The 22,157-nt window shown below is 61.1% G+C and overlaps 1 protein-coding gene across 1 annotated transcript; it reads right to left on the minus strand.

Annotated features, from left to right (window-relative positions):
* Positions 1-12,199: 12,199 nt before the first annotated feature.
* On the minus strand, positions 12,200-19,401 carry RTP5 (receptor transporter protein 5 (putative)). Its single transcript, XM_042239135.2, is given in 6 exon segments — positions 12,200-12,484; positions 12,486-13,179; positions 13,181-13,227; positions 13,229-13,380; positions 13,383-14,055; positions 15,164-19,401. Coding segments are annotated over 6 exon segments (2,043 nt in total). The 5' UTR covers positions 15,356-19,401.
* Between the last annotated feature and the right edge of the window lie 2,756 nt (positions 19,402-22,157).

Consider the following 22,157-nt stretch of genomic DNA (forward strand, 5'->3'; position numbering starts at 1 on the left):
AGGGAAGCCTGCAGTGCTGCCGTCCACGGGGTCACAAAGAGTCAGACACGACTGAGAGACTGCACATCTACAGCAAAGCCAGCTAGAGAAAGACGGACGCCCTAGGGCCTCACTCGCATGCGGATCGGGTGGGAAAGGGCACAGAGAGTCGACCGTGTTGCCCGCTGCTGGGGGTGGGGGAGCAGGGACATGTTGGCCAAGGACATAAATTCTGGCTCTAAGTTCAGAACCTCTGGGACTGACACCCAGCCTGGGGACTCTACTTACAGGACCGCACCATGTGCTTGGGAGCTGTGGAGAGAGTGGGTCTTAAATGCTATCCCCACAAAAAAAAAAAAAAAAAAAACAAGTACCTATGTGAGATGATGGGGATGGTAGCTAACCTTACTGTGGAATCATTTCATGACATGTGCACGCATCAAATCACCACCGCAAGCTTACACAACCTGCTATATTAATTATATCTCAATAAAGCGGGGAAAAAGTGGGAGGTGAAAGGTTTCGGCCATGAGCCATAAGCTGAGCCAGGACTGGTGACCTCCAGAGGAGACGGTTTGGATCTGGGGCCAGAGACGAGGCTTAATAACTCAGAGCTTTTGTGTAGCAAAGTTTTGTTGAAGTATAAAAGAGATAGAGAAAGCTTCTGTGATAGTCATCAGAAGGGGACAGAAAGAGTGTTCCCTTGCTAGCTTTTAGCAAGGCATGGCAACCCACTCCAGTATTCTTGTCTGGAGAATCCCAGGGATGGGGAAGCCTGGTGGGCTGCTGTCTATGGGGTTGCACTGAGTCGGCCACGACTGAAGCGACTTAGCTGCTGCAGCAGCAGCAAGCTGCTAGTCAGATAAATGAAACACCTCAAGACTGAAACAGCTGCCCTGGGTCCCTCTCCCACAACATGCATTTTGAGATATAGAATGGCACAGGGGGAGTCATCTTCAGCCGTAAAACAATTTACATGTATCTTGAAGAAAGGCAGATTTCCAAGCAAATACTTAGTTTCATTAAAATAGTTTAACAGTTCCATGAGTAACACGCACTGGTTTGCTGAGCCACTATCAACTCAAGGTTTGAGAAAAAGGTTAGTCTTAGGCAGAACCCATTTGAAGAAAGGCAGATTCTAAAGCAAATACATAGTTTCACTAACATAGCTTAGGCTCAGAAGGTAAAGCATTTGCTTGCAACGCAGGAGAGCCGGGTTCAATCCCTGGGTCAGGAAGAGCCCCTGGAGAAGGAAATGGCAATCCACTCCACTATTCTTGCCGTGGGGCTGCCCGCATGTCCGCATGCCCGCTGAGGACACAGGGGAGGCAGCCTGGTCCGATTCAGCTCCTGGACACCCCTCCCCGGAGGCCGCAGGGCTGCGGGCGCATCAGTGGTGGCAAGGCCTGCGTCACACACACTTCACCCTTCACGGGCAGTCGATCAGAAGCACGTCTCAGAAAACCCCCGGGCTTCCCTGGTGGCTCAGCTGGTAAAGAATCCGCCTGCAATGAGGGAGACCTGGGTTCCATCCCTGGGTCGGGAAGATTCCCTGGAGAAGGATAATTCCATGGACTTGATAATTCCATGGACTAGTCCCTGGGGTTGCAGAGTCAGACACGACTGAGCAACTTTCACTTCACTTCATAAAATCCATAAACAACAGTGATTATTCCTACATGCAAACAGGAGAGGATACAATGCGCCAGAGACCCTCAGGCAGGCGGGCAAGCCTCCCGCACCCTCCCCTCGGGTTCAGCCCAGCCCTCTCCCACAGCACGAGCACAAGGGACCCCTCTCCACCTGCACAGACCCCTCCTCCCCTGTCCCGAGGGCCTACCTGCCCCCCACCCACCAAGAGATGCAACAGAGCCCTTCAAGGGGGGCGCCGAGGACAGGAGACAGAGAAAAGCAGAGAAGCTGGAACTTGATCAAACAGGGCTGAGGCTCCGAACACCAGGTAGGGGGTGTCTGTCTAAAGACACAGCCCACCTCCCTGCACGGACCCAGAACAAAGCCCTGCCCTCCCACCAGGACTCTCGCTGGTTAGTTTCAACCAGGGTCGGGGAACCAGGGTGCTACGTGGGGGGGACTCGGGGACCTCTAGCAAAGCAGCCCCACTGTGGACAAGAAGGCAGAGAACAGAGCGGCCAGGACGAGGGACAGGAGCATGGGTCAGGACCCCTGGCCGGCATGGGAGGAACAGCCTTCACAGACCCCATGGGAGGGGCTGACTCTGCTTCTCAACCCACGTGGGTTCATCACCCTCAGAGGGTCTAGTCGGCCAACGCCAGTGCGTGTGGGTCCAGCAGTGCAACTTGCCCCAGGCCCAGCCCTGTGAGGCCCCCCCTGCGCTGAGGCCCCCCACACACTAAGGCCATCCCTGCACTGAGGCCCTGGCCCTGCACTGAGGCCCCCTTCACTGCACTAGGGCCCCCCTCACTTCACTAAGGCCCCCGTCACTGCACTAAGGCCCCAGCCCTACACTGAGGGCCCCCCTGCACTGAGGGCCCCCCTGCACTAAGGCCCCCCTGCACTAAGGCCACAGCCTACCCCCCGCCCCCCCCCCCGAGTCCCCCACCTGCAGCCATGTCTTCTCCAATCCCTCCCAGCCAATGTGTGCAGGCTGGGCTTTTCACGGCTGCAGGTTTGAAAGACACTGGCAGAATGATACCTAAAAAGGCAGGGCATCACTGGAGAGGCCCCCGGAGCCGGCCCAGATCATCCTGAGACCGCAGGCACTGTCGCAGGGTCCCCACCAAGGGTGTCTCATGCCTCCCCGGGTTCTGTCAGCAGAGCCTCATCCTGACGGGAGGGGCCTTACCCCTCTACGCCCCCCGGAAGACGGTGGACAGAGGCAGCCTCGGAAGGCCCCAGCAGAGACAAACACAAGCGAAAGTCGCCACGGAAACAGCACAACCTCTGCACTGATGGGCTTAACTTCAGATAAAGGCAAGAGAGCCCAAAGGGAGAGGAACTGGAATCATCCCACCACGGAACAGAAGGCAAAATAAAGGAAGATCAATGCCCAACCCCCGGGTACCACTTGGAAAAAATCCTGGGGGGCTTGTTCAACAAGGCGCCTCGAGCGGAAGGGGAGTGAGCACGTGCGCAGAGACGAGCCCGTGGCTCTGGAGCGAGGGGGTGCCTTTCCGAGGCAGCCGCAGGGGGCCCCCATCCTGCCCAACTCTGCTGTCTCCAGCCCTCTCCCGGTGCGTCTCCAGCAAATCCTGAGCCTCCCCTCCCCCGAGCCCCCCAAACCCCTGCCAGCATCCGCTTCCGGGAACCTGGCATGGGGGCTGCCTTGTGTTGCCGAGTTTATAGGCGTGACACACACTTGGAGTCACACTGCCGTGAGGCTCTGAACTGTGTGAGACGGCAACAGACAGAGGCTTAAGGCTCGTCGTGAATGACTGCCGACAGAGTCGCCCGCGGGGCACAGCCGGAAGGCCAACAGAGATCAATGAGAAGGCGAGGGGTCCAGTGCCCCCGGCCGCGCAATAAAAGCGATGAAACGGCTTCCGGTGCTTAAGCGGCGCCCTGTTTTGGTTGCACGAGACTCCTCTCAAAAACTAAAGAAAAATTAGCAGAAATAAAGAGCCTGGCACTGCCCAAACCCGGGAAGTTGTGGCGGCCGCTGTGAGTGATTCCTGCGGGCTGGGGGCGGGAGCCCGGGTCCAAAGCAAGGAGCTGGAAGCGGGTGGCGAGCGTGGTCGGGGGCGAGGCGAGGCCTGCGGCCCCCAGTCGCTGCCCAGCCTCTCCGCCGACCCCCGAGCCCCGTCAGGTGCGCCCGCGGCGGCCGAGGGCCCGGCAGCCAGAGACCGCAGCCTCTCGGGAGTGGGCCCGCCCCGCGCGCCGAGCGGGAGCAGCCCCGGTGGGCGGCACAGGCGCGCCACCCCCGCGGGCCAGGGACGCGCTGAGGGCAGGGGCCGGAGCCGACCCCCGCCCCGGCGGCTCCGCACAGGCCGAGGCCGCCCCCTGGGGGACCCGCGGCCAGGCCCGCGCTCGCGGGCGCAGGGCCCTCCCCGAGTCCCCCCCACGGGGGCAGCAGCTGCGTCTGCTCCTGACCCCCAGGGGCTCGGCCGCGGCTCTCCCCGCCCTCCTACCCCGAGCAGGGGCCTGCGGCCGGCAAGGGCGGGGCCGGGAGTCGGGGGGAAATGGGGGGGGGGACCCTGCAGGCCACGCCCTGGGAGTGGGGGAGCGGCCAGAGCGCAGAGATCGCAGGGTCTCCCCGCCTGCTACCTGCCCCCCTCTCCAGCTCCAGCTCCTGCCCCCGGCCCCCAAGACCCCTCCAAGGCAGAAGGGCTCAGCCGTGGCCTCAGGCTGGGTTGGCAGTCTGCCCACCTGGACCCCAGGGAGCCGGCAGCGCCAGTGGGCCTTCCACTGAGGTCAGGGGACGTAGGTGCCGCAGCCGGATGTGCGGTGTGTGGGCCCCAAACCCCCCACCAACCCCCACGGGGGCGCCTGAGGGCGGGCAGAGCCCCAGGAAAGTCAGGCCCCCACGTCCTGTGTGGAGGGAGCTCCCACCTTTCCTTGCCACACACTCGGCAAGGAGAGGGACCTGGCCCAGCAGAGCTGCCCCAGGTCCCACCCCAGGTCCCTGGGGTGCACAGTCCCCCCAGGGCTCACACGTCCCTGAGTCCCGGGGACCCTCGGGAGGGTGGTCTGCTCCCTGGAGTGTCGCCCAGGGTGGGCACGGGAGGAGAAAGGGAGGAGGCGCTGAAGTACCGGGGCGGCGGTGGCGCCAGGGGGTCCCGGCTCCCGCTTCCCTCCGTGTGCTCCGCTCTCCTCCTCTCCTAGAGTAAGCATCTCAGGGGTCTCGCTCGTGGCTTACTTGGGCTTGAAGGACACATATGCCCTCCTCCTCTATGTCCCCTGCAGCTAGCCGGGGCTCCAGGTGGGGCTCGTGCTGGGATGGGAGTGAAATGCCCCAGGAAACAGGCAGGCAGACTCGGCGACTTGGTGAGCAGACGTGTCCTCTCAAGAGTGACTGGCAGAGGTCGTCTTCTGTGCTTCCCAGGTGCTGCACGTTTAGAGTGAGGGCTTGTGGGGACCCTGAACCAGCACCTCTGTCGGGGCCGCTGGCCAGCAGCGTCTGCCCACTGTGTGCGTCGCGTTTCCATCATGCTTGCGAGCGTGCCTGCTTCATCCTTGTCACACTGGTCACGGTGCTCTGGGACCGTGATCTTTGCTGTCTCTATTTTAATTGTTTATAATAGTAACATAATTCAGTTACAAACTGCATCCGAACAGAGGCAACCTCAGTCCACAAACTGCGTGCGCTCCGACCCCCCCCCGGCCATTCCCTCCTCTGCCCCCTCCCTGGGCTTCCCTTTCCCCTGAGACTAAGCAACACTGAAACCAGGCCAGTCAGCCAGCCCGGAAACCTCCACGTGCTCGAGTGAAGGGCAGCCACAGCTCTCCACTTCCCATCGGAACTCGGACACGGAGAGGCTCAGTGGGGAGGCACGTGGAAAGCCGAGACATGGTGAGAATGAGGCGTCCTGCACCAGAGGGGTAGCCGGGCTGCGAGCACAGAGGCAGCTGACGGCGCTGCTCCGCGAGCAGACGAGCGTCTGGAGGAGGGCGCGGCGGGCTGGACAGGTCGGACAGGCCACCACGTCCCTCTGTTGCTGTTCCATCGCCAAGCCTTTGCACCCTCATGGACGGCAGCACCTTTGACCAAAGCCTAATCTCAAGAAGGCCCCAGCTCTCCTCGAGTCTGCGAGAGCTGAGAGAAGCGAGGAAGCTGCAGGAGGGAAGTGTGGAGCAGCAGAAGCTTGTTCATGAGGTGGAAGGAAAGAAGCGTCTCCATGACAGAGAAGGGCAAGGCAAGCAGCGAGCGCAGCCATAGGGACCGCGGCGGGTTCTCCAGAAGCTCCAGCTGAGACCTCGGGAGGGCGGCACGTGAACGACAGATTTTAATGTGGCGTAAACAGCCTTCCACTGGAGGAAGACGCCATCTAGGACTCTCACAGTGAGAAGACAAGGCCTGGCTTCAGCCTTCAAAGGACAGGCGGACTCTCGTTAGGGGCTAATACAGCCCGTGGCGTGGAGCTGAAGCCAGCGCTCGTTTGCCACCTGGAAATCCTAGGGGCTCAAGGGTCACGGAAAATCCACTGTGCCTGCGCTCTGCAGACAGAGCAGCAGGGGCTGGAGAGGACGGGCTCCAACCGTGGAGGAAGTTCTCCTGCGGGTCAACAGCTACAGCGGTTTCCCTTTCTACAGAGAAAGCGTTGGTGAAAGAAGTCCGTCAGGGAGGCAATGCTGACTGTCGTCCAGCTCTAAAACCCCGGTCTTCAGCAAGAACCGCCCTGATCCGTAGGCAGCCAGCAACATCAAGGCCAGACCTTCCACCCGCAGAGCAGGCTCAGACGCCGGTTAGCACTTTTTAGCAAAAAAGTGCTTTTTAATTAAGGTATGTACATTTTTTTCAGACACAATGTTATTGCACACTTAATAGACAACACTATGGTGTACACACACTTTTTATTTGCACTAGGAAACCACAAAACTCATGTGATTCAGTTTATCGCAGTCTGGAACTGAACCCCCAATATCTCCAAGACTACACCCCCAATCCCATTTTGTTTTATGTAGAGGTAAGCATACCGCATGATAACCCAGAGAACAGACTTCAGCAGATGCCCCAGCGGCGTCTGGGAGCAGACAGCGGAAGCAGTTCTGAGCCCTTGTTCCCGGGAGTCAGGGTTATTCGTGTGCCTTTCACAGTGAAAAGGGACGGAGCGGTTCGAATTGCACGCACCGAACGCGTGGTTCTTGTGAGGGCCCCGGGAGCAAGCCCAGCCCTCAGAGACTGGAAAATCTGGATGATAATTCCTGGAAAAGCCATCTGTCCCGCCCAGTCCACTCAAGGCCACGTGGCAGGGGGACCCCATACTCACCAGCCGGGTTCTGACCAGAGCTGTTAGACTTTCTAGAAACCAGTGCCAGACTGCCTGGCTGATGAGAACATGCGGACTATGAAACAGACATGTTCCTAATTGTCGATGAAAATTAATCCATAGTTAACCCAGAAAGAAAGAGAAAACGTCATTCTAGCCAAGCTCAGGATTATAACCCCAGAGACAGACCTTCGGGAAGCTCTGAGGATGGTTCCAATGTTAGAAGGGAAAGCTCACGTACATCCGCTTTTGAGACAGAGCTGCGCATCCTATCACCCGTTAGTGAGTTTACACATCCAGGTCCACACACATGAAGTGAGTCAGGGTCCTCATGGCCCACCAGCCCAGGAAGGAAGGCTCTCCTGAGGAGGGCGAGCTGCTGCAGCTGCTCTGCACACACTAAGAGGGCGGGGCCCAGACAGAAAGCCTGTCCTCTAATCTTCCAGCGGCCGGAGGGGCCCAGCCGCCCACCGGCTCCCTGCGGGGCAGGTCCTGAGACAGGAGATCCCCCAGATCACCCTCCCCAGCCCTCGTCCATGGGAGGGTCACCCACACGCTCCACCTCACCCACCCTCAGGAGGGCACAGGCACTCCTGGTCACCAGCCAACCAAGCCCCTGCCTGCGTGTGGCCCTCCGAACCTGCCCACACAGCCTGAGGAGAGGGGGGCTTTGTGTGCCCCTTGCTGTGTCCTGTGGCCTCGCCCTAGAGGGCAAGAAACCAAGGAACTGTTCACACCTTGAATCCCCCAACTTCGGATGAATTAACAGTAATTACATTTAAAACGTGTCTGCGTTTAGGCCTCTCTGAGGCTTTCTAGACAAAAGCAGCTATTGATTGCTCCGCGATATTTGACTGGGCCCAATCTGGTGGCTCACTCTGCACAGGGGCGGGTGCAGGCTGTCCTGGGTGTGAGTCCCCGACTCCCTGGGGTTTTAACTGGGGTCTGCGGCCTGAGGCTGCCCTGACCTCGCACTAGAGAACCCTCATGCCTCCGTACTGGGGGGCGAAGTGCACTGGCTCTCCTCCTGTTCCTGAACCAATTCTGAATGAGTGATTAAATAATTAGCTGAAATTTAATTATCATGAGGGCTTACCTCTTTGTTAAGTGGTAAAAAAATGCCCCTGCCAGGCAGGTTTGATCCCTGGGTCGGGAAGATCCCCTAGAAGAGGAAAGGGCGACTCACTTCAGTATTCTTGCTGAGAGAATCCCATGAACAGAGGAGCCTGCAGGTTTCAAACCATAGGGTCACAAGAGTCAGATGCAACTAAAAAACAATATTATTCATGAAAATTAATGCTGGTGATACTGACAATGGGTGGAGTTTGTTGGGTTTTAAGGAACCTGCTGACTGAACAGTGAACAGTTAAGTAACAGCAGTGCCTTCTGGAATTCCAGCTGAGTTATTTCAAATCCTAAAAGTTGATGCTGTTAAAATGCTGCACTCAACATGCCAGCAAATTTGGAAAACTCAGCAGTGGCCACAGGACTGGAAAAGATCAGTTTTCATCACATTCCCAAAGAAGAGCAACGCCAAAGAATGTTCAGACTACCTTACAACTGCGCTCATTTCACACGCCAGCAAAGCAATGCTTAAAATCCTTCAATCTAGGCTTCAGCAGTATGTGAACCAAGAACTTTAAGATGTACAAGCTGGGTTTAGAAAAGGCAGAGGAACCAGAGAGCCTATTGCCAATATCCACTGGATCACAGAGAAAGCAAGGGAATTCCAGAAAAACATCTATTTCTGCGTCATTGACTACACTAAAGCCTTTCACTGTGTGGATCACAGCAAACTGTGAAAAAATTCTTAAAGAGATGGGAATACCAGACCACCTTACCTGCCTCCTGAGAAACCTGTATGTGGGTCACAAAGCAATAGTTAGAATCGGATATAGAACAACACACTGGTTCAAAATAGGAAAAGGAGCGCATGAAGGCTGTATGTCGTCACTCTGCTCATTTAATGTATATGCAGAGTACATCGTGCAAAATTCCAAGCTGGATGAAGCACAAGCTGGAATCAAGATTGCCTGGAGAAATAGCAATAACCTCAGTTATGCAGATGACACCACCCTTATGGCAGAAAGTGAGGAGGAATAGTGGAACTCACCTTGATGAGGTTGAAAGAAGAGAATGAAAAAGCTGGCTTAAAACTCAACATTCAAAAAACTAAGATGATGGCATCCAGTCCCATTATTCATGGGAGATAGAAGTGGGGCGGGGGATGGAAATAGTGGCAGACTATTTTTCTGGGCTCCAGAATCACTGCAGATGGTGACTGCAGCCATGAAATTAAAAGACGCTTGCTCCCTGGGAAAAAAGTTATGACCAACCTAGACAGCATACTAAAAAGCAGAGACATTACTTTGCCAACAAAGGTCCATCTTAAGGCTATGATTTTTCCAGTTGTCACGTATGGAAGTGAGAGTTGAACTATAAAGAAAGTTGAGTGCCAAAGAATGGATGCTTTTGAACTGTGGTGTTGGAGAGGACTTTTGAGAGTTCCTTGGACTGTAAGGAGATCTAACCAGTCCATCCTATAGGAAATAAACCCTGAATATTCATTGGAAGGACTGATACTGAAGCTGAAGCTGCAATACTTTGGCCACCTGTTGCGAAGAACTGGCTCATTGGAAAAAGACCCTGATCCTGGGAAAGATTGAGGACAGGAGGAGAAGGGGACGACAGAGGATGAGATGGTTGGAGGGCATCACCGATTTAAGGGACATGGGTTTGGGTGGACTCCGGGAGTTGGCGGTGGACAGGGAGGCCTGGTGTGCTGCAGTCCATGGGATCGCAGAGTCAGACACGACTGAACAAGTACCTTCCCGGCATCACAGAGTTGCGGTTTCCGCTGGCGGCCACACGAGGGCGCGCAGGACCGCGCGGCGGCCGGGCTCGGGGGGCGGCCGAGCTGGGGGGGGGCCTGCGCTGGGCGCGGGGCTGGCGCTGGGGGCAGGAGGCGGGGGTGGGGCCGCCGGGCTTGGGGAGGGGCCGTAGCGCAGCCGAGAGCCCGCGGATGCGGAGGAGCTCGGCGCCGGCTGGATCCCTGCCCTCCGCGGTGCTGCGTCCCCCCAACCCCGCTGGAGGGCCCTGGGGTCCCCGCGCTCTCGGCTACGGTCCTCCTGTGCGGTCACACCCGAGGGGACACTCCTCTTGGCCGGTTCCCAGGGCGAGGGGCGCTGAAGGCCCAGGGTCTGTTAGGGAACCACAGCCCCTTCTCTGCATCCCCGGGCGGCGGCCGCGGGAAGGGCAGAGCAGAGGTCCCGGTGCGGCTGCAGGGCGGGGGGCACACGCGTCTCTGTGGGTCCGGCATGCCCAGGACTGTGGCGACAGCGCGGGCCAGTAGTGTCGGGGTGGGCAAGGTCACTGGGGGCCTGGATGACCATCGGGAGACCCCAGAAGCCGGGCGCCAATGTGAGCCCCTTGCCCTGGAGGGGGTGGTCCAGAGGCAGCGGCCGCAGACCCTCGGGACCAAGGGTGACTGGGCCTCGAGCCCCTAAGTCAGGTGCCCAGAGGGAAGCTCGTTGAATTCGCAGGGACGGTGGCCAGCCCTGAAGTTCTCTGCTGCGGCCCTGTCCAGTCTGAGCCATCCAGGGACAGCTTTGCATCTCAGAAACAATTTCAGTTTATCTAGAAGCTGGAAATGGTGCGGTGACCAGCGCTTCAGTGGGGGCTGCCCCAGGGGAGGCCACAGGTCTGAAGACAGAGGGGACCGCTATGGGCACCACAGCCCCTCAACAGCTGCTTCCTGGGGAGGGGGGCGGTGCGTCCTGCCCTAGGAGAGGGGTCTCCCCAGTGTAGACAGAACTGGGAGGGCGGGAGGGCAGGACCTGCCCTAGGAGTGAGGTCTCCCCAGTGTAGACAGAACTCTGAGGGTGGGAGGGCAGGTCCTGCCCTAGGAGAGGGGTCTCAGTCAGTGTAGACAGAACTGGGAGGGCGGGAGGGCAGGACCTGCCCTAGGAGTGAGGTCTCCCCAGTGTAGACAGAACTGTGAGGGTGGGAGGGTGGGTCCTGCCCTAGCAGTGAGGTCTCAGTCAGTGTAGACAGAACTGTGAGGGTGGGAGGGTGGGTCCTGCCCTAGGAGTGAGGTCTCACCCAGTGTAGACAGAACCCTGGAGTTGTGTCCTGTTCCAGTGGTTGGTGTGTCAGAGATGGCGGGGGCCTGGCCACGGTTCTCTGGCCGGCTCTGCTCAGCTGTGTGAGTGTCAAGCCTCGGGTCCGGTGCCGTGTGGCCATGCACGTGGCCTGGAGCCTTCCGCGCTCTGGTGTCATATAGGGCCCCTTTGGGCAGGATGCTGACGTCGAAGCCCACCCCTGTCCCTCCATCCAGGCAGCCCCTCAGTGGGGACCCCTCCCCATCCTTCCCCCTCACCTGGAGTCAGCCTGAGGGCTAATCTCCCAGATCCCCCCGGGCCCTGTGGACAGAGGGCCCTGCAGCAGAGAGTCTGGCCACCTACCCTTCCTTATGAGGCAAGCCTTCCCAAACCTCCCATCCAACCGGGGAGCCAAGTCTCAGACCCCAGGGCCCTGGGGCCAGTCTGTGTGAGGGGAGGGACAGGGTGACCCCGCCCAGCTGCCCACGGTCATCCCTTGATGCCTGGGACCCACATGGCCCAACACCCCTGCCGCTTAGAACTGGATCCTGGGCCATGAAGATGGGAATCCAGGGTGTAGACACAGGGAACCTCGAGAGGATGGCGCTTCTTGAAAAGTGCTATGGATGAAGATGTCCCGGGAACCATGAACAAAATCTGGTAAAATGCTGGGTAGTCCGCTGCCCCTCACTCGGGGAAGGTGCCTCCTCAGCTCCTGGGGGGGGGCTCTCCAACCACACCCAGGGGGGCTTTCATCTTCCTGAGGAGGTGGTGCTGGTCTCCCCACCCTCCACAGCTTGCGCTGAGCCGGCCCGAGCGTCCCGTCCAGAGATCTAACGGCACCGCAGGAAAGGGCCCCTGGGGGACCAGGACCCCGGGGGTCGGCTGGCCGCTGCGCCGCACCGCCCTCCGCTGCACACCCCAGCTCAGCGGGAGACCATGTGTCTGCTGCCTCTTAACTTATTTTATTAGAGTGTGACACGCACAGAGCGCCTGGGACACACTCGGTCAGCTCGGGGGACGGTCACGGCGTGAGCTTCCCCGACACCAGGACTCACCGTGGAGACGGAACACGCAAGCAGGGCAGCCGGGGTGGGGGTCGCTGCTCGCCGGGCACCCGGGCAGCCCCCCTGGAGGGGGGCCCCAGGGGAGCGACGGGAGGCACCGCCCTTCATACCCACGGGGAGCGGTCGGGGCTGAGCGTGCTCAGGTGCCTTATCCAGAGGACGCAGACGGCCAGCGAGACCCAGACTCAGGCCTCTTCGGAGGCTCGAAGCAGAAGCGCTCATCCCCGGGCGGCGGGGGTGGGGGGCAGAACCTGGACGCCCAGGGCCCTGGCTGCTTCCGCTTCTTGGACGAGCCCCGGGGCGCCGGGCCGTTGCCTCAAGGGCCCCTGGCCTTGCGCCCGGAACTCTTGCTTTGGATGATGCTAAAGACAGAGAAGGGGAGTGTGATGGAGCCCTCGCCCAGGGGTGCCCAGCCGCCCGCGTCGGCCCCGGGGGAGGGGCTCACGGCCCGTGGCAGGAGGCCCACCGCCGCCAGCCACCTGCCCTTTGTCTTCAGGGCCACTGGCAGAGGAGGCCGCCACTCTGCCCTCATAGGCGAACATGAACAGGAAGGTGAGGGAGCCATACACCAGGTTGAACGCATCGGCGTCTTCCAGGAGCACATCAGCCAAGGAGGAGGGAAAGGTGACCAAGCCCTCCCCGCTGTCCATGAGGCCGACGATGTAGGTCATGGGCCATGGGCTGCCTCCGACCGGGACGAGCCTGGTGCTGCCGGACAGGGCGCCCCAGTCGGCATTCTCAACCTCGCCCTCGTCCCCGTCCTCGTCAAGTTCAGAGATGCAGCCGAGCCCTTTGTAGATGAAGCCTGTGGTTGCCTTCGCGCCGCTGAGGAAGAGCCCCTTGCCGTGGAAGACGGTGGCTTTGATGTTCACCGGGAAGCGTCTGCCCTTGGACGTGGCCTTGGAGCTAGCGGGCAGGTGGAGGGAGCCCCTGCCGGTGTCGTGCTGGCCGCCTGCGGGCTCAGCCGCCAGCCCCCGGGCCCTGCGCCCGAGGCAGAAGGGGATGGTGATGACCTCCTCCGCCCGGCCACAGAAGTCCCTGCCCTCGGCCATGGGGCTCCTGATGAAGTCGGCCACGTACAGGGGAAGGGCGATGGCGTCGGGAGTGCAGCCCGCGGACGGTCGACCCCAGCCCGCGGCCCAGCGCGCGCAGCTGCCTGCCGGCGGGGGGCGGGCTCCTCTCCGCCGCTGGAGCACAGGGCGAACCTGCCCTTCACACTGCCGGCGCTCCTGCCCTCGGGCCCTCAGGCGGGGTCAGGCGGCTGCTGGAAGAAGCAAAGCCCCGGGGCGCAGGCCCCCCAGCGCTCCCCGAAGCAGACCTCGGGCCCTGGTCGGAGCCGGGACCCTCCGCGTAGCACTTGTGCGCGATGAACCGCACCAGCTTGTCCAGGAAGAGCCACACGTTCAGCAAGCTGACGCGGCACTCAGCCCCGCCGGGCGGGCACAGCCGGCACTGCTGGCCCCAGACCCGCATCTTGACCAGCCCGTGCCGGCCGGCCTCGTCCCGCCACAGGTGGAAGAGCACGTGCGCGTGGGCCGAGGCCCAGCCCCACTGGCAGCGGCCACACTGGAGCCTGCGGAGGAGAGAGGCTGGTGGGCGAGGGCTCGGCCCGAGCCTGCCCTGTGCGCCCCCGAGGCCCCACAGCCTGCGGAGCCCAAGCGGACGCCTTCCATCCTTTGGCCCCAGCACGGCCCGGGTGGCCAAGCGCGCTGCCTGGGCCCCTCCAGGCTCAGGGCTACGTCTGCTGCTGCTCCGTCCCAGCGATGCGGGTCTCAGCGCCCCTAGGAGACACCACCAGGACCCCACGGGAGGGAGGGCCATCTGTGGTGCCCAGGGGGTAGGGCAGGGGGCTGCAGAAAGGGCCTGGGGAGCCCGTCCCCCAGGAGAGGGGCCGTGGGGGGTGCAGGGAGACCTGGACGTGAGGGGTGGCTGGGAGGCTGGGTGGCCCTGAGGCCCTGGGCCAGCGCACCGGGACTGCGTGTCCAGCCTGCATGTGCAACGGTGCTGTTCCAGGGGCTAAGCTCTGTGTCCCCATCTCCAACAGAGTGATTCTCGAGCCGACCCATCGGACTTTCCCCTGATGGTGGGCTTTCCACCCCCCACGCCCCTGCGTGCAGCCTCTGGCCACGCATGGCTGGGGAGCACCTGGACACGAATGGTGTCCTTGGGACAGAACTTCCTCCTGTATGTGCTAATTAAGCGGCACATCATGGCTGGATGTGGAGACGTGGGTCTGTACTAGTGGCTGTCCCTCCAGCTGGCGTGTCTGTGTCTGTGGAAACCAAACACCAGCCAGTGCTCAGGGTGCTCGTCCAGCCAGTGCTCAGGGTGCTCGTCCAGCCCGTGTGCAGCGGCTCCCCCAGGGGACAGTTATGGGTGGGAAGGAGCCTCCGATGCTGTCACTTGCTGACACCTGGGAAAGCCAGCCTCTCACCGCACTCCTTGACCCCCGGCGCTTCAGACGCTGGGGAGCGGGGGCATCCGTGTCAAAGGACAGCTGCCCACGGGGTCCACACGGACCCGTCTCCCACCAGCGCCCTCCCAGCTGGCCCCTGGAAGACCCCGCAGCCGGTCTGGCCCGTGGCTGCTTGTCTGACGCTGGCTGTCCTCATGAGGGAGGGCACGGCTCGCGTGGGGACCCACGGTCCCCGGGGCTCCCGACGTGGCCCCCGCTCGGCCACAGCCCGCGCCAGGACCGCCTCCTCCTTCTTGGGCCCAAGCCCTCCGGGTCCATGCGCTCAGGCCCTCTGCAGGGCAAGGCAGAGACCCACCCTGCTCCAGCTGCCGTGCTGCCATGGAAACGAGGAGATGCTGCGGTGAACAAGGACTGCCACAGGCCGGCGGCCATCCCTGCTCCCACCAGCCCTTCCTGGGCAGGGCCGCCGACTGGCCTGGAGGTGCCCAGCAGGCAGGGACTCAGCTCACCTGCGAGCAGGTAACGGACATACTGCTCCCCCAACACCCTTGCTGCCCAGAAGGGACAGGGAGCTCCCGGCCCGCCCACCCACCTGTTGGGTGCCAAGGCCAGGCAGACACACGCCCGCTCCTGCCTCCCTCAAGGCCAAGGCCACACCCAGCACTGGTTGGTGGCGAGACAACTTCGCCCCCCCACTCCGCCTCCCGGGACCCCACAGGAGGCCCCCCAGCTGCCCCTCGAGAACCCCCGAAGCCAGTACTGGAAACCACTGCTGTCCAGGTGCCCTGAGGCCAGGTTCTCCTGGGGGACCAGCTCCCAGCTGTCCTGGGGCTTCGCCTGGGCCATCAGCTGGGCCAAAGTCTTGGCCCACACGTCCGCCCCGTCCATGCTGTTTGGGTCCGCAGTGCGGTCTGAGGGCTGCGCCGGCTTGGGCTCCAGGCGAGCACCCACCCGCCTCCAGCATTGGTCAATCGCCACCTTGACAACCACCGAGTCTCCACGGCAACTGGATTTGTCTCAGAGAGATGAGAAATGGGCCTCTTCTTCCGATCCCTTCGAGTATTTTTCATTACGCAATCAGTGGATTTTCGTTTTAGGAAAAATTGGAAACAGGCAAATAAAAAGGACGACATTCACGATGATAAAAGCCGCCCATTGTCCCCGCTGTGGGGCTGATGTCCACACGTCTCCGGTGCCTGCAGGGAATCACACGGAGCACCTCGCCAGCGGGCTTGCTCCTCTCCCCCGGCACGCCGCGGGCCCGTGCTTCTGCGCGTCTGGCGTCGCCCGGTCCGCAGCTGGGGTGCAGTCTGCCTGCCCGGCCTTGATCCGTGAACTCGATTCCAAGTTTGCCATCACGAGCAAAGTTGTGAGGAACTTCGCTGAACATGTGCCGTGAATTTTCCCATTACTTTTCTCCAAACTTTTTATTTGCTAGAAAGTCACCTTCATGTTAAAATACCTTAAACACAGTCAATGCACAGCTTCACGAATGCCTCTAAGCTCTTAGCTCAGCACCTGAAGGAGCCAGGCCCCCATACATGTCCGAATGCCCCCAGCCCCCGGAGCCCATCCTTTCCCGCCGGGGCAGCCCATCGGGGACACCAGGGAGCCTCCTGGAAGAGGAGCCCGCGGCCTGTGAGCTTGCCCCGTCCTGTGTGCAGACCTCACCACAGCAGGTCAGGGCCTGGTGACGGTGCGGCAGGTGGCCGGGCTCAAGGACAGAACCACCGCTGGTCAGGCAGGGTGGGGAGGGGCCTGCACCCAGAAAGCCAAGGCAGCAGCCTCCTCCGCGGGCCCAGGCCCTGACACGGGGGCGCGTGTTGACAGGATGGAAAGGCTCTGGCCAAGCGAGGGAGACAGAGACGTCGGCTGGGAGGGCCTGTGCTCAGCGGCCAGTGAGCCCCCAGCGCCCACAGGCAACGGGAAGAGGCACTCCCCCAGGCTGTGGCAGCTCCTGGCACAGAGCTGGCCTCCTCCACAGGCCCCTCCCGGAATGAGGTCCTGGGCGCCGAGCCTGGGCCGCTGGCCCCCCTCCCCACCCGGGGCCTGTCCACACAGACAGGCCGCCTGCTCTGTGCCCCGCACCGAGGGCCACACCACCTGCCAGACAGCTGTCTCCAGGCTCCGGAGTCGCTGCTGCGAGCGGGCCTCACAGGCTGGGCGTTCCTGCAGCCTGTCCACTCCCCGAGCCACCCAGAAATTCCAACATGCAAACCTGATGTGCCCTTTGACCAGGGAGTGCTCTCTGCATGAGGCCCGCTCGGCTCCACAGGGGGCTCCCACCCACAACTCTGCTTCCACCCCTCATGCCGAACAGTTTCTTCCCATTTTTCTCCCTCGTCTGTGTCCAGCCCACAGCTGACCCTGTCAAGTGGCTTGTTTCTCAACAAACTCTCTTTCAATTGAGTGACCTCTGTCTGCCTTGCAGCTAAGTGTGAGAGTGAGATAGAGCAGGAAAGTATTGGGAGGTGCCTCAGGACAGGTTCCATAGTATTGGACCAGGTAACCAGGGAGAGTCCTAATTTTCCCACTCCACTTTCACCTTCTCTGCTCACCAGTGCAGAGATGATGACGTGATGGCTGGCACTCCTGCAGCCGCCTTAGACGACGAGGTGACCTTGCAGATGGAAGCCACTGCTGAGGAAGGAGCAAGGAGAGACCTGGGTCCTTGAGGGCCGTCGGAGCCCTGACAGCACTTCAGGGCCACGCACCCCTGGGCTTCTTCTTTAGGGAGAAAGGAACTTCTGGCAGTCACTGTTATCTTTGATGTTGTTCAGTCGCTCAGTCATGTCCAACTCTTGGTAACCCCACGGACGGCAGCACGCCAGGCTTCCCTGTCCTTCACCATCTCCCAGAGCTTGCTCAAACTCATGCCCATCAAGTCGGTGATGCCATCCAACCATCTGATCCTCTGCCGTCCCCTTCTCCTGCCTTCAATCTTTCCCAGCTTCAGGGGTTTTTCTAATGAGTTGATTCTTTGCGTCAAGTGACCAAAGTATTGGGGCTTCAGCTTCAGCATCAGCCCTTCCAATGAACACTCAGGACTGATCTCCTTTAGGATGGACTGTTTGGGTCTCCTTGCTGTCCAAGGGACTCTCGAGTGTCTTCTCCAACACCATAGTTAAAAAGCATCAATTCTTCAGTGCTCAGCTTTCTTTGTAGTCCAACTCTCACATCTATACGAGACTACTGGAAAAACCGCAGCTTTAATTATATGAACGTTTGTCTGCAAAGTGATATGTCTGCTTTTTAATACGGGGTATAGGTTTGTCATAGCTTTTCTTCCAAGGAGAAAGCATCTTTTAATTTCGTGGCTGCAGTCACCATCCACAGTGATTTTGAAGCCCAAGAAAATAAAATCTGTCACTGTTTCCACTTTTTCCCCATCTGTTTGCCATGAAGTGATGGGAATGAATGCCATGATCTTAGTTTTTTTGAATATTGTGTTTTAAGCCAGCTTCTTCACTCTCTTCTTTCACCCTCATCAAGAGGCTCTTTAGTTCCTCTTCGCTCTCTGCCCTTAGGGTGGTGTCATCTGTATATGTTACCTTAGGGCAGCTTTTCCTGGGAAATTTTTGGTCATCACCCAGCCAATCATTGCAATTCTAAGATCCTGAGTTTTGCTGGTCAGTCTGGGCTGTGCTGTGTACAAGCTCTCCCCCTCCCGATGGCCCCTCCAGGCACAGTGGCCCCCGCTGTGCATGCCCTATGCTGGGTGTGGGCCCCTCATGCTGCCAAGACCAGACCACCGCAGGCCAGCCACAGGCCCCTCCTCTCCAGAGACCACCAGCTGACCCTCACTCTGGGGGAGAGTCCAGCAATTGTGACTCACCACCCTGTCCCAGAAAATAACCTTCAGGTGGTGATGCGAGGAGCCAGTCAACTCTGACCTTTCACTCAGGACCCCCTCAGCCTATCCCAGAGGTGCAGAAGCCAGGGAAGTCAGCCTTCACACACCTTTATCTGGCTGCCCGTTTATCTGCCCCCCAAACCCATGAGCCCAGCCCCCCACGAATGCTGCTTGCAGGGTCCGCTAACAGATCCATCAGCCATAAACATCTCCTCTTCTTGGCAGAGAAACGAGGGGCGAGGCAGAAGGCAGCACCACCCCACACGGGAGGCGTGTTCTGGAGCCGGGGTCTGTGTGAGTCTAGCCTGGAGGAGGGGCCGGAGAGGCCCTTCCACTGAAGGACAGGCTCCCACAGCAGGGTCAGCGGCCACTCCCTCTGCCCTCCGCCCTCCACCCTCCACCCTCTGCCCTAGGACCAGCCTCCTCAAGGCACTGACGACTCCAGACCAGCTCAGATCAGGGGTGGAGAGAAGCACCAGGAAACCAGGTACCCTTTCCACACAATCACCCCCCAAGGGAAGCAGCAAGGGTCGCTCTCCCAGTGGACACGCTCTGGCCTCCTCCTCAGCTATACTCGCCCCCCAGCCAGGGCGCAGGGGGAGCACCCACACGGGGTCCTCCGGTGGAGCGTGAGAAAGCAGACCTCCGGCAGTCCAGGTGAGCCCCCATCTGCCCCCACCTGGACCTGGCTGGCTCCCGGAAGCCCCCACCCCGAGCCTGGGCCAGACAACACTCCGCTTTGGGCAGGGGTGGGAGTGAAGGAGGCAAGACAGCCCAGCAGGGATGCGACAGACCTGGCCGCCAGCTCAGGGTCGGAGGCCACAGGGTCCGCCTGAGGCCCCCCAGCTGATGCTTTACTCCACCAACCGTGGGCGTGGGCAGCAGACGAGTTAGGACAGACAGACAGACAACCAGGAAGACAGCCAGGGGCAGAGTCTGTCTCAGTGCGTGCCGGGCCGCCCTGCCCCCAGGCCTCTGCAGACGGGTGCGCTCCCTGAATCCTGGGCCCTACAGCCCACCCGAGGGCCCGAGCCCCAGCACAGGGTCAAGGTGCCTACACGGGGGCGCAGCCGCCGCGGCCCCGCCCAGCTGTTCCATCCCTACGGTGTTTCCCAACGTCCAAGTCTCAGCACCCAGCCCAGCTGCTGCCAAGCAAGGGGCTGGCACCTCCCCCAGACCCCACAGGAGCCAGGACATCGAGCAACAGCGGAAAAGGACAAGGGACCCGGGCGGCGGGCGGGGCGCCTCTGACTGAGAGCACCCCAGCCCTGGAGGCAAGGCCGGCCCGTCCAGGGGCTGGCGCCTCCGCATCCGCGCCGGCTGGCCTGCCTCCAGAACTTGGGGGCTGCCCCTCAGCCGCCTGGGCGACTGGCCAGCAAGAGAGGCCAGGGTGCACACAGGCACACACACGCCTGTGAGCACTGCACACACTCACCTGTGACACACAGCACACACAGAGCTGCACTCCGCACATGTACATGCAAACCGCCGCACACACCTGCACAGCCCGACCCACACATGAGCACAAGCCTATGCACAAACACACCACACACAAAGCACACTCATGCGGGCACCTGTACACACGCAAACACACACACCACACACGTGCCTGCCCGTGAACACATGCATGCCCACACCCATACAAAACACGGGCACATACGCACAGACACACATTCTGGGAATTTTAAAACATAAATCTGCACGTAAACTCCTAACAGCATTCTAGCAGTTTCAGAAATGACGGGGACCCACCACGTGAGCAGATACCCCAGCTGTCTTTACTCTTGTGCATAATAAATGATGAAAATATTTCTTCTTCATTTTTCAGTTTGATTCTTACATTGGGCAGATAAATTCGGTATTCTTTTTTAACTTCTGGGAAATGCTTCAAAAACAGGATAGAGCAGAAAGTTTTTATTTGCAAACACTATTAACCATTTCCTGTTCCAACCTCAGAATGGCTGTGAACTCACCACCCTCCTGGTTTGGGGCATCATTTCCCCTTCCAAGTGTGGGTCAGGGGTCGCTGACATCACCATCCTCTGGCCCCCCAGAAGCAGTTTCAGGAGACCCCCCTGCTTCCTGTGTTTTGCCCCTGATGGAAACATCCCTCCAACGCCAGCGGCCTCTCAGGAGCTCGGGGATCCCCTCTTCCCCACTTTCCCTCCACCGCTGTCCTCCTCCAGCGTCACCTCAGCCAGGCCAGGCGCAGCTTGGAAGCCGCAGGCCCCCTCTCGTCAGGGCCGAAAGATGGGAGCCCAGCGCCCGCCTCGCTGAGAACCCTGTGGGCCCTTTCGCTTCCTTCACTGCTGGCCCCTGGGCTTCTGCGGGTCGGTCTAGCAGGAAGCAGCCGGCAGCCACAGACCTGCCAGCGCAGCACACACCCCGCGGCACCAGGGGCTGCGCGGACCAGGGCAGCTTGCCAGGCCCTGCCCGCCGGCTGCTCCCTGCCGGACGCCCAGCTGGATCTGCCCAGGCGGGCCTCCGCAGAGAAGAGCCGAGCGAGCCCACCCGCCACGGGGCGCAGCGGGGCGCTCAGGGGGGCACATGGGCGTGCGGACCACTGTCCGCGGGGTCTGCCGCACGGGCCCCCCGCTGTGCACTTTGTGGAGACAGTGCAGACGCTGGAGGGTGGGCGCAGGGTGGGAGGGCAGAGCGCTGGGAGTGGCTCTCAGGCGCGGGGGTCCCTCGGGGCAGGAGGCAGGCCGGGCGGGAGCAAGCAGGGCCGCCGCACCCCTCGGCGGGCGCAGCCGCGGCAGCCCTGGCGCGCCAGCGGGCGGCTGAGCGAGATGCCGTCCCTGAGAAGCTCCGGCCCTCGTGCGGGCCCGGCCCTGCCCCCGTCGCGCCTGGAGCCCCTGCAGGGACCGCCTCCCCGGAGGCCCCACGCACGGGGGCCCGGGGGGCCTTACGTCCCAGCCGACCCCGGGCTTGTGAGAGGGGCACGTGTGCGGTCAGGGACCGTCAGCCCGCGGCGAGCCCGACGGAACTGGCCCACACCTGAGGGGGTGAGGCCAGGACAGGAGCCCAGAGGCAGGCCAGCCAGCGGCTGCAGGGAGGGGCAGACGGGGCCTAAGCGGCCCTCCCTCCACCCAGGGAGCCTGCGCTGTCCCCAGAAGGGTGGGGATGGAGTGGGGGGGCGGTGTGTGGGGACAGTGTGAGGGGACGGTGTGTGGGAGATGGTCTGCGGGCGCGCTGTGTGGGGATGGAACAGTGTGGGGAGCCGTACGGGTGGACGATGGGGGAGACGGTGGGGGACAGAGTGTTTGGACGGGGTGTGTGTGGGGACAGCTTGTTGATACACAGAGGGAGCTGGCCTGTGGGGACGGCACACAGAGGCCCTGGGATTCCCGCCCCTGCCCTCACTTGCCGGGGCCCCTCCCCAGGCTCTGGCCCAGTTGTCCTGCTGGTCTTGCCCTCCCCAGGCTCCGGGTACCCACTCTGTGCCTCCAGTGTCTGTGCCCCTTCATCCCTCGGTCCCCTTCCACCCCACCCCTCCTGCAGTCAAGGGCCCCTTTCAGCCTGCCGAGTCTGGGCCATCCCCCCGGCCCCACCGCCCTGGGGCATCCGTGAGAGAAGGGGTCAAGAGGCTGGGAGGGAGGGACCACCAGGAGGAGGGGAGGAAGGGAAGTGGGGCAAGAGGGAAGGAAGCACCATCCGGGCTCTCACAGGTGGAGCGGAAGGGAAAGTGGTGAGGAGGCCCAAGGGTCTGACAGCACCCCACTCCTCGCACAGCCCACTGCACCCTCATCCTCAGGGGACAGAGTGCTCCCCACACACCCCGCTGCAGCCTGGTCCTCAGGAGACACAGCGCGCCCCACACAGAGCCTCGGGCCGCTG

This window comes from Ovis aries, chromosome 1 (assembly GCF_016772045.2).
Source record: "Ovis aries strain OAR_USU_Benz2616 breed Rambouillet chromosome 1, ARS-UI_Ramb_v3.0, whole genome shotgun sequence".
NCBI lineage: Eukaryota > Metazoa > Chordata > Mammalia > Artiodactyla > Bovidae > Ovis > Ovis aries.